We start from the raw sequence: 12893 nt of genomic DNA on the forward strand, positions 1-12893 counted from the left end.
ACTCTGCTGTGCTGTTTATGCTGACAATTCTATGCATATGATAAAAATAAAGCAATGGGCTGATTTTGAATTTATTTTTTTTACAGTTATCTTATCGTAGAAATTTATTGTCTAGCAACCAGTAAAACAATTTTAATTTCTACACAGCCGCGTCTGCATAATATTCCATAAGAAATCGTCATGCATAAAAATTTGACATTAATGCTTTTGTATGTATACACCATGACCCCTCCTTGTCAATGAAATGGGTATCAACCTAGCCTAGGAATTTTTTTAACAGATTATTTGTCCCTAGTGCAAATACCATTCAAACAAGAAGGTGGATCCTGCCGAATAGGAAAATGAACTACCGAGATAACTAATCATTACTGAATCTTAATTAAACCAATACCTCAAAAGGATCATGAATGTTGTGTCCAAAAAGTTAACCGGAAAAATATATTATTTAGGAACTCAAGGACCTTCTTTGCCATGAACATTGGAGCGTCTAAGAGGCAATAGTTGTAAGACTAAAGTTAACGTACTAATAGTCAAAATGCCAAATCCCACCGTCTGGCATCGCTATACTGTTATTCTTTGCGTAAAGGTTTTATTTGTTTATACTATAAATAAATGAAAAGACTAACTTTATAGTTCCAAACGAACAATTTATTCACACGACCCGGTTTTCGAAGTAAAACTTCATCATCAGGTTTTTCATTTTACTTCGATACCCGGGTCGTGTGAATAAATTGTTCGTGTGGAACTACAAAGTTAGTCTTTTCATTTATTTATAATGAATCAGTTCCATAAAGTTACGCCAGAAACCATCAATTCAATTGTTTATACTACTTTTTCTTCTGAGGAAGATGGAGCTAAATTCCGTCGAAATATGTGTGAGCGTTCTTTTTATATGTTTTAATATTGTTTGTTGCTGTCCAAGTTTTTTATTCAACACTTCCGTATTACTTCGACGTAATCATCTGTGTGTATATATATATATATATATATATATATATATATATATATATATATATACACGCACACATATATATGTATATATATATATATACAAAAACATATATACATATTATGTGTGTATGCATATTTATTCATTATATATATATATATATATATATATATATATATATATATATATATATATATATATATGTATATATATAATTGCTTTAATAATCACGTGAATATATTTAAATACTAATACCGAAGGGTGCGAGGACGATAGTGCCATGGCTAGGGAGATGTAGTTAAAATCTTTTATTTGAAGGAATGATAAGCCCTTGAACACTGCGTAAATAATCTACGGATACAATCACCACATGTCTATTTTCTCCTCCTGGTCATTTCCGTTCGTTCTATCTTGTATACCTATTTCTTCAGCGGGCAGGAAGTTTCATTAGCAGTCTGTAAGTTATGGACGGCGTTCGGGTATCTAGCCTAAATGTGTGAATTCTTGGAGAGAAATACTCTAACATCAGAATGTTGGTCATGTTGATGTTCATCTGAAGGATATGAAAGTATGTAGAGAGTCAGAATTCACGTTCAAGTGGGTTTTCAAAGTTGGGAGAGGGCGTGAGTGCAGTTTCGGGAGAGAAGACGTTCGGGTGTGGTTGGGTGGGAAAGAAGTGGACAAGGTTCCTTAATATTGACACTGTGGTTTTTAATTACCGAAACTGGTTAATTTAATTACTCTCACTTAAAGTGACAACGCCCGTATCTGTAGTAATAGAAACTAATAAATTGTACATAACTTCTGACTCTCAAGCATGGTCACTAGGGTAAATCATAATATGCACGGGAAAATTATTTAGATAGCGTGAAAATGTAAAGAGAGGAGAAAAATGGCTACATGAATGTTTTTTCGTTGTTATCACGCAATAACGTTACCCAACTGAATGTGTGCGAGTTAACTGCTGAGCAAATTGATCCTTGAAGTGAGTTTGACCTGTGAAATTCGTGCCAGTATCCCTGCGAAGCATTCACCCGGATGATTAGATGAGTCATATATATAGATAAGATATATATATATATATATATATACACCCTTCTCTTTTGTTAACTTTAATCAATGGATCAATGCAAAACGAAGTTTACAATAGCAATGATCGAGAATTTTGCTGCGTTGCGGAATCAGTATCAGCAGTTGAAACGGCGCTGTTAAGAAAATATAGTAGTATCTCAAATACTGTAATTTCGTGTTTCAGGTTCTTAATTTCTTGCCGCCATAGAGTTAGGGAGCGAAATGTTCAGCTACGACGGCGTGGCACGTTGGTGCTAACCTTTAGCCAGAACTGGCAACACAACTATCCTTTAGCGATTGAATTTATTTCTACCCTTTGTTTATACATCTAAATATAATATTCGTTTCTCTATCTAAATACACAAAGCATTTATGAATCAGGAAAAATCTCACTTTGAGGCATCCTTTCTTGCAGAAGAGAAGTTTTTGTACCAAATTTGCGTTCATATAGACAAAATTGTAAAAATATGTTTTAACTTGGAAAAACCGGCTAAATTGAAAGGAAATGAAAGATTCAGCTCAATTGGTTTAACTTGGTGCGATCGAATTTCGGCACCAAATTTCAAATCAGAGAAATTAAATTTTTAAGGTCCCTTCTGTTTTTCATCCCACTTTGAAATTCTGTGCTTTTCTTCAGTAACTAAAACTATGGTTTCAAGCAATTTTTTAGGCATGAAAACGTTTTGGAGAAAACTCAAAACATATATTCAACAGATTCAGGGGAAATGTAGTGGAGATTCGTCATTATGAGAAACAAATTTGCACTTTTCCACAGATTAAATCTGTTGAAAAGTGTAAATTTGTTTCTCATGACACCTCAAAACCCTCGCTCATTTTTTGTAATTACTTTTAAGCTAACTTTAGATTACATACAACTTGTATATTAATTAAATAAACTCTCCTGGACAAATGATACTATGTTTCAGCATCCCATACCATTAGGTCTTGGGATCTGGTGCTCTGATTTAAATCGATAAAAAACCGCGTAAAAATGTTGTGCTTACTACAGTTCAGTCCACAGCAGTTAGTCAATTTATTCTCATTGTCTTTCTTATTTCCGAGTACATTTGAAGTACGTATCTAAAAATACCTCGCAGGTCTTTAGGGCATCAGTTATATTAAAATATTCAACGGTGAGCTTGAAAAAGCAAAGCAATTATGGCTTATAATTTTAAATATATCACGTTCCTAACAAGGTCTTTATTGTGAAAATTTTGGCATTGTGAAATTTATGTTTAACATAAGGTTCTTTTGGAAAAAATACCCACTAACTATGCCCGATAATCCCCCCGTATGCTCCACGTTCTGTCGCGTTTCTTTCTCTAGCAAGCCTACTTTCTTGAGCGGTTTCTTGTTCGGAGTACACTCCTAGGTGCGCTCCCGTGTTCACCGCTGCCATTATACGAAAAGGAAATAAGAGTTTCTGTCTTCTCTTTGTGTCTTACGTGCAATACACATGTGAGCGTTATGCCAGAAATTTTTGTTACCTGTGGAAAAATGAGCGTAGTATTAATGTGGTTTTATCTACAAGTATGCACTGTGATTGTTATTTACTAATATAAAATCAAATTTAATTTAATCCCACAGTCATAAGAAATAAATGATAATGACAGCTAATATGAGCCTGTTAGTTTTTACAGATAGCTGGCCACTTACTTATAACGTGGAGAACGTAGCCTTCCGAGGAATTCAACAAAAAACGAAAGATTCAACGACAAATAATTCTTACATATCTGGATAGCAGTTTACCATTTCTTTGAGGAAATCCACAATGAATCAGGACTACCCCATTCATACAAAAAATACAACATTAGGTATCTCTAATCAATATCTGTATTTCCGGGAAATTTTAGGTTAAGCATGAAATCTTCTTCAATTGCATGGAAAAATTATAATCTTTATGTAATTGCTAACTATTCTTTATCGAAATTTAACAGAGCATAATGAGCAAATTAATTTTTATGGAAGGAATTGTTTTATGATGGAAGGAAAATGCAATGAACTGTGAAAGACTAGTCACAAGATTGATTTGTGCTATTTAATTTTAATAACTATACATGTTTGACAGAATTTTCTTTTTGTTGGTGCGAATCCTCTTCCCAGGAATTGGTTATCCCAGTTAGATTTAATGCTTAGCAAACTCCGCAGTTGTTTCATAGTTCGATGATGCAAATATTTCAAAGCAGTTGTTTTAAACACTGGGTTAATGAGTCCTCTGAGTGTAAATGGCGCGGCACACCTTCCTGGGGTGTAGGCATTTTCGTATTAGATTTTTTTATTTCTTAAAGGTACTGGTTCTCATAAGTTAAATAACCTCTAGCCCTTGCCCTCTAACGTTAAAGATATTTAAATCACATCACGTGCAATTAAGTTTTGTTAAAATTTCATTATTTTAAAAATGCTCCATGGGAAAAAACTACAGCATAATGCCTATGGGTTAGTACTTATGAAAACAACCGTTATTCACTCAGCGATTGATATTTTGTGAGGGAATGTGAGAACTTAAAAATTCTTATTTTATTTTGATAACAAATAGTTACATCTGGAAGGAGCTATTTTAATATCGATTTAAATTTGAGACAGCATGTACGTCAATTAAAAATAATTAAGGAATGGTAGCTGACGCGGCATTAACTCCGACATAGCCTATCTCCCAACTGCACGAAAACGAAACATTGTTTTAAAAAAACTAAAGTAATTTCAATTAAATATTTTCAAAGAAATTTTTTACCAGTGCAAATTTAAATCGCGTACCTGTTTATACGCTTGCTTATAGTGATTTTTATATTTGCGAATTCATCAAATTCAACCGAAATATGTAGAATTATTGGCTTAAGTTCGCATTAATTAAAATATTAAAACAATAAAAAATATGTCTCAAAAATAGATGAATTAATTGATGTTAGAAAAGTGATTTCAATTTTGCTTGATTAAATCCTGTACAATTTTAAATTATTTCCCTAAAATTACTCTACTTAATACTGCGTGTTCGTTGTTGGTCGAAAATTGCTTAAACACGGCATCCATAATCAGTCGAAAGCATGATGATCTTAAAAAGACAATGGAAATGTTATAAAAATCTCTGTAGAATTGAGAAACCAATTTTTCATTATTTTTTTGCTACCAATGGATTTGAAATTGAGTTACCAAGTATTTAGAATGTAGGGCTTCTGGAACATTAAATTAATTAAGTACTATTAGATTTTACTACCAAAGCTTCCGAGTAATTTACATTTGATACTACGAATAACAAGCTGTCTTTGACTGTCCAGCAGTTTTAAAACATAAGTGATAAAAACTGCGACTCTTCGATGTCAAACTCTGAAATTGGGCTAATCTGACCTCTAGGTCTCTCTCTCTCCTTAGACAGCTGCTAAATTTTCCTATCCTCGCCCTAATTATTTGGCAAACTGTAAGGAAGGTGTACATGACTCAAGGTGTTTGGACTAGAGCCATTCACAGACCCAAGAGCAATTGCTACGACTGAGGTTGTAAATGTGGAGACTTGAAATGAGTTCATAGGTAGCGGCGACTTTTTTAATACTGAGATATAACTATAGTTTATAGTTCATGCGCCTGAATGTATGATTTAAACGCCCTACCCTAAGTTTCTCATTGATTCGTTCAAAAAAATTAGCTCCCTTAGCCCTCTTTAGAGTGAAATAATTACTAATACAAAAATTTAAGATTTCAAGAAAAATCTTTGTTGAGCTTAGGGTTTTAATGCTCATATTCTAGGGTTCGAGATTCTAGGGTTCAGAATTTAGACTAGACACGACACTGAATACTCTATTACGCACAATCTAAGCTTCGAAGGCAAAGTTTAGGAGTCCTTTTTATAAAATGCAATTGGTCCCATAATGTCTGTACTACATCGGTCGTTTTTGTTTGAAACACTTCTTATGTATGCGGAGAGTTCTTTCTACCTGTTGTGATTTATGCACTCCAAGGTTAATGTTTAATTTAACTTCCCTGGTTATTCATAAACTCATCTCCTTCGTTTTTAATAAAGATTCCCGATTAATACCTATCACACCGCTCTGTAATACGCTCAGCAATTATTACAACCTCTTAGCCATAAGGCTAAGTAATGATAAATTGCTAGCCAGTCTAACTAATTTAATGAGGTTCACACTTGTCTTTCATCCATACCCCCTTCCCGTGCTCCTCCTTTACATATAGGCTGAAAAGTATTGTTGATAATGGAAAGTCTTGCCGTACACCCTACCTATATTCACCCATTTTATGAATTGCGATCAACCGATTAATGTATCTACGCTTAGACCTTTTTAAGTGGCTTCTAGAACCATTTTGGTTTAATCTCTTTAAAATAGGCAAATAAAACTAATAAGACGCTCGGATAGTTTTGGCGATTGACTATTTTGAGTAGCATTTGTGAGTGGATACTTTTATTTCTTTCACGAAAGCTTTTTTTGCGCTCATTCCGACTTTGAATCAATGATATTACAAAGTGGTCAAATAGTAATGGAGGACTAAAAGGTAAAGTAGAAGATTTCTAATATATGAGCAGAGCATAAATTACGTCGTCTTAATTAACTAAGACATTTTAAGTCCATGACGTTTCTTTCTCGCAAAATATTCATTTAGAGGGCTATACTCGAACCCGAGACCTTCGGACTAGTGGGCGAGAACATTGCTCGCCCGGCTGGCTCTATCGACCGGAGTTAAGGTGGAAGGGATTTAAGAGAGGTTGCCCCTCTCTTAAATCCCTTCATCTGAACTCCAGGCCTTAGGAAAGATCGGGGACGCGATTGGGAAGATTGCGTGGCTCACGTACGCAAATATCTGCTGAAATTTCATGCCGCAAAGGGTGACTGTGATTCCCCGGCTCGTGTGTCGAGCGGTGACGGGTCGTTTGGAGTGAACGAGTCCGTCCTGAATGACTCCGCTTACTCACTTTCCTCGTCGAAAGGATTGTCGGGAAAATTCACGTTGGCGGCGATGGAAAGTACGGAGTTTCGTGAAAAAGTATCCGTCCACGCGATCCAATTGAAGTTTTTACCGGAACTTTCAAAGAGAATCGTTGTTGAGAAATGTTCCAGGAGTAGAAAAACACGGTTAGTTGGATCGAGTACGCACGGCGTGGGGTTTCTCAACGCCTCACTATTATGCGGTGTACGTGAATGTATATCCCTTCAAATGTCCCTTTCCGACTCTCTCTTTCATGAATTTAACTATAAAATCCACCCCCACCCACAACCAGATTTGGGGGTTGAATGTAATTTTTTTTGTTTCGGCCTCCTATCAGAGTAAATACTATGATTCCGGGGGATGAGTTTGCCTCACTTATTTTAACGCTCTCATGCCATAGAAGGGTCCATTAGCTTCCTAAGAAGTGACATTATGGAGCACTTACTTCAATACGCGTTAGCATGCTGAGAATGAGAAATGGACAAACGGACGGACAAACAAATAACTAAAATCGGTCTATGCAAAGTCAAATTACATTTCCAATTTTTTTCTTAGGAATCTATTACATTAAAACCTATTGTGAGTGCTTTTGAATTTAGTTTTTAAATGGACTATAGATTATACGGTTGACAATTCGTTTATGTTTTCACACTAATCAAAGCAATTAATAGGTATTGTAGCATACAGGAACTTAAACATTATGTGTTTAAAAAATAATTATGTAGCAAAACTTGTGCATAGTAATGTGATACTAATTTACTCTGATTATCATTTGTTGTAATAATACTTTGCATTCATTGAATGCTGAATTTGCTTGATATATTAGATATGTTTCAGTTAAAAATTCTTCGATTTGAGATATTTCAACCCCTAAAAAAATCATTATTATACCAAAATATTATAAATATTATTAGTGACAGTAGTGATGGATGTCTCTGTCTTCTAGATTTTCACAGTATGTATGGCTATATTTCAGTCCTTGGAAATTGGGAATGCATGAAACTATTGGGATGATTGATAATTGTAATAATAATTATTATGTAATACCAGCAAGTTGATATAATATTTTGAACTAAAGATTTTGCAATACTCCACCACTGATCAAGCTGCAACCTATTAAAAGGTACTTCAGCCACATCCTGCCATTATTCAAAGCTCTTGAAGAACCATGGTTTGTTGTCAAATGGTTCAATTGATAGGTTTTAAGTACTTTTTTCTAATTTAGATAGAGCATACCTAAGCTATTTTTTGGGTTGGCCAGGCAATTTAAATTAATAGGCACTGCCAGCATTCCATTTCTATGAGTATTTGACAATCTTTGCACGGCCTTGCTTCACTGCAACTCATTGCACATTCCCCATTGTGTGATAATGATAAAGCTCCATTAATTTTGGTAGTTTCCTAATATTTTGAATGAAATAGAAATGCCCCTGGAAGACCACTGAAGGATGTACTGGTAGATTATCTATTGCTCAGCCTTATTATATGGAAAATCAAACATTTAGGGTGTGAGCCTGCCACATTCCCTAATTTACTTACTCTTTCCAAGATGAATTTGATTATTTCTATCATAATTTAATCTCATGCTTTACCTACTGTTGCCTAGCACTTAAATTATCAACTTAGGCCAGCATACCCCATTAGACCCAATACATTGTTTCACCCTCATGTTATGCTTATCTTGCAGTTTAGTTCTAGTTAAGTGCTTATATCATGTGTACATGAGATATTTAAAATTGTATTAATTCAATATCTAATCCATTCCTTTTTCTTCTGGGTATTGGTCATGAAACCTTTGATCACTGGACATATAATCACATTGAGAGGGTTCCTACTATATTATAATTATTGTATAAACAGAAATAGACTCCCAACTAACCCTTAGCAAGTGCTTTAATTTATACATCTAATGGTAACTGGAGTTATATTACATATTAGTTGGAGCATACCTTTTATCTTTTTCAATGTTTAAGACAAGTTGAGGGTCAGTGTACATACTTATCACTGAGTTTTCTTGGAGTGATATTATGTAAAGTGAATCAATCCCACATAGTTCTTCTCTGTTGATGATGTACATTGTACTAAAAGGAAATGATTGAAAATACTATGAGTACCATTTTGGAAGTGGTTTAAAAGGAGCATATCAGGAATAATTAATATACTATGCTTGACCTATTTAAAATTAAATCACAAAAATTCTGTGACGTTTAGCGAATGGCTGATGTTTTAAATTGGATGAATATCTTTACTCCTTAGATATTTAAGAATTTCAGAATGATATGTCTCATTTTTTATTTTTTGTCAGTCAAGATTATTATTCAAGGGATTCTGGCTTGAAGTGTTCTATATCTTACCGAATTTGAATTGATGGGTTACTATTTCATACACAACAGATCTTCAGGAATAGATCCCTGTTTGAAAGAAAACCATGCTGTAATACTAGATGAACCACGCCGAAGCTTCAATTGGGCAATCGAGGAGGGATCCAAGCCTCTTTGTGACAACCATCTAGCACCAGGCTGGTATCGATTTCAGTCTGCAGCAGGTGACACCATACCTACTGGCTGTCCCCCACTAGATCATTGCGGAACATCATACCCCATATGGCACAGAGGTAAGTTGTACCTTTGTGTTTTGGACGAATGTTCTAAAGTATTCTACACCTCAAGAGTAATCTCTAATGCACACAAGACCATTGTGTTTTATTTTCAATTGATTATTCCTGTTACTTCCTTGCAATGCAAAAGTTTGTAGAGAAGAAGCCAGGTGGTATAAAGTTAGATTTAGTAAACCCTTGTGTGTGAAATAATTATTGTTGGACACTGGAATTCACACAGAAAATACAAATAGTACTAGTATTTCAGGTTTTAATTAGAAAAATATGAGTTAGGCTTTTTCTATCAATCATGTATTGAACTCTGATATAGTGGGACCTTACATAATCATTTCAATATAAGGTTCCCTCCATTCATCATATTCTTGGATTGGAACCCTTTCACAAAGTTGCCTATGGCATAACTAATTAACTCCTATTTTATGGTATCAGTATTGGTTTTGACCAGGAAAATTGCATCAAAATGATGTCATTCATTAAAAGGCTTATCTAGCATAGAAATGAGAACAAATTTCTGAATTGTCACAGTGCATGCAGTCTGCTGGATTAATGTGCGTGCTAAGAAAGCTGTTTATAAGTGTGTGTTTTTAGAAAAGATATTTTTTGACTAAACGTATGGGCTAATGATAAAATAAATCTTGCCTGCTTCTACTTTTGTATACAAGTTGTGACTACAAAATAATGAGACTGACGCTACTACAGAAGAACTGTGTATGCACCAAAGTGGTATAACTGGTAGTTGTGTAGGGTAAAGCCTTCTTTTGATTTATGCCCCTCACTTTTCTGTAGACATATTAGTCTGGCTAAGCACTCATTTGTTTAAGCTATGTTTGCTTTTTTAGTTGAAAAAATCAATCAAAAATGGATAAAAATATTGAATAAATTGATCATCGGATCCTATTTGACCTTCGGTTAAGTATTTGTGCAACTACTGAAACTGTAGGAATTGACAAAGAATAGATCAGGCAAATTTTACATACGAATTTTAACATGCAAATAGTGTGTGCAAACAAGGTGCCAAAAATGTTCACAATTGAGCATAAAGAAGTCCGTGAAAATGTTTGTTCTGACATTTTAAATGCAATTGAAAATGACCCTAACTTCTTGAAAAGAGTGATAACATGTGATTAATTGTAGAAGAAAAAGTCATGGGCTCTTCATCTTAACAACACACTGGCTCACACTGCATTGTCTGTCAAAGCATTTCTAGCCAAGGATAACATCCCAGTGTTGCACCATCTGCCTCACTTGCCTGACTTGGCATAATTTAGCATTAATATGTACCCCGTAAGTCAAATCTGCATTAACAGGAACAAGGTTTCAGACCAATGAAGCTGTGAAAGAAAAAGTAGCATGAAAGAGCTCACAGAAGAAGACTTCCAGCTCCATTTAGAACAATGGAAAATTTGCATGGAGTGGTGCAGGGATAGAGGAGGAGTGTTTGCTGAAGGCATTCATAATTAACTATTGGTAAATTTAAAATAAAAAGTTTTACAGTATCAGTCTCATTATTTTAGAGCCACACCTCATGTATTGATTTGAGTGCTGAAGAAAAGATGATTTGATTAGAAAAAAATAGAAAAGAGCGGAGAACTGTCACTGATAGTCTTCCAGCTTGAGAAAATAATGCATAATGTGGCCTGACTGTTGAATTATTCCAATGACTGAGGTCATTTTGTAGAGAAGAGACTTCATTTAAAGATTCAGAGGAAATGTCTATAAAATTTCTGCCTCTGGGTCTTTGAGCATAGATTAGATGTTTGGAAAAATCAAAATTAGATTATTAAAAATAAGTTAAAATTAGTGTAACCATTTTGATCTTGAAAATGATTCCCATTTCCTTAAAGGTCAGATACCAACTGCAACTGAAGGGATTGTGAACAGCATAGGATGTGGACATGTGGGGGATGACTGCTGCAAAGTTCAACTTCCCATTCTCTTGAAAAACTGCTCTACCTCTGTAGTCTACTTTCTCCAACCAACTCCTTCATGCCATATGGCTTACTGTGCTGGGTACATGGTACCTTGCCCACGGGGTCTTGTCTCAAATACAGGATTCACTCCTTGTCAATGTAAGTTTGTCCCAGGGTTGTAAAGTCATCTATCAGGTTTTGAATATCATATTTTTAAACAGTGGCCTTTTTCACCAACCCCTACACTAATATGGAGTTTGCCATGCCAAATGCCTGGGATATAATAGTGGTGATTCCTGAGAATCTGCTTTAAACATGTACACTGATGACAAATTAGGTTCAATTTGCAAAGTACATCTCATTCAGAGCGATTTCTACCTGATTTTACCCACAAATATCTATTTTTATATAAAGAATTGAATTTTTAATTCATAAATGTTCTGATAAAAACCCAATTGAATCGGATTTGTAAACAAATACTGATTAAACTGCAAAACTCAAAACAGCTCAAACCAACACATCTATGGAGGCCTATAGGCAAGACACATATTACCTGTTAGCATTAAAGTTCAACTTGAGTTTTTTTAGGAAAGATATTCAGATATATTTACCTGTATGAATATAGTTTTTTTTTTATTTTGAAAAATTTTACTGCCTTTTACTTTTCACTGAATGTTTATCATTATTAAGTCATTATGTTAATTTTCACTGTAGTTACCTACTTATTCTGCCAACAGATTTATCTTGATTCAATCAAAATTTAGTTGGTTAGAGTTTGGTTTTATCATTGATCACAATAATTTGTTATTGTGGTGTGAAAATTATTTTCAATAATGAATAATCAAATAAATTACCACTAATTATTCAATCTAAATGTTTATACATTTTTTTCTTTTATTTAGTTGAAGTAGAGTTGGTGGGTGTGAAAGTAGTGTCAAACCTGAATTCTGAAGATCACCCACAAATTCACTGCATTACTTTTCTGGAAAAAGTTGCCGCCTTGGATACTCTTGTCATTGAGGTTGATTGGGTCTCTGGTGGCTCTGTCATTCATCAACAGCTTTATCATCCTGCTGATCATAGCTATGCTGTTTTACCTCATCAGTTTTGGAAGCTAGGACAAACTGTAAGTAATGCATGATTAAATTTTGTATTACAAAAGATGATTTTTTCCAAAGCAACATACTTACCTGTATTGATTCAAGACACAGCTAATATTTCATTTTGAAGGGACTCTTTATTCAAGACACAGCTATAGTTTCATGCTGACGGTACTTATAGTAATTGAAATATAATGCAAGAAAGCTGGAGTAGCTGCTCACTGAACCAAAAAAATGTTGTATATGAATTCAGAGGTCAAAAAAATTAGGCATTTCTTTTGGATACCATAGGACCTCACAATGCTACTGCTGAA

The 12893-nt window shown here is 34.5% G+C and overlaps 1 protein-coding gene across 1 annotated transcript in view; it reads left to right on the plus strand.

The window, feature by feature from the left end:
• LOC139686125 (von Willebrand factor D and EGF domain-containing protein-like) overlaps positions 1 to 12893 on the plus strand; it is a 52160-nt gene that overhangs the window by 23026 nt on the left and 16241 nt on the right. The window contains exons 2-4 of the mRNA XM_071583309.1: positions 9346 to 9566; positions 11414 to 11638; positions 12382 to 12605. Coding sequence (XP_071439410.1) covers positions 9346 to 9566; positions 11414 to 11638; positions 12382 to 12605 — 670 coding nt within the window. The remainder of the gene's footprint in view (positions 1 to 9345; positions 9567 to 11413; positions 11639 to 12381; positions 12606 to 12893) is intronic.

The sequence above is a fragment of the Hetaerina americana genome, unplaced genomic scaffold (genome assembly GCF_022747635.1).
Source record: "Hetaerina americana unplaced genomic scaffold, ioHetAmer1.1.p SCAF_13, whole genome shotgun sequence".
Lineage (NCBI taxonomy): Eukaryota > Metazoa > Arthropoda > Insecta > Odonata > Calopterygidae > Hetaerina > Hetaerina americana.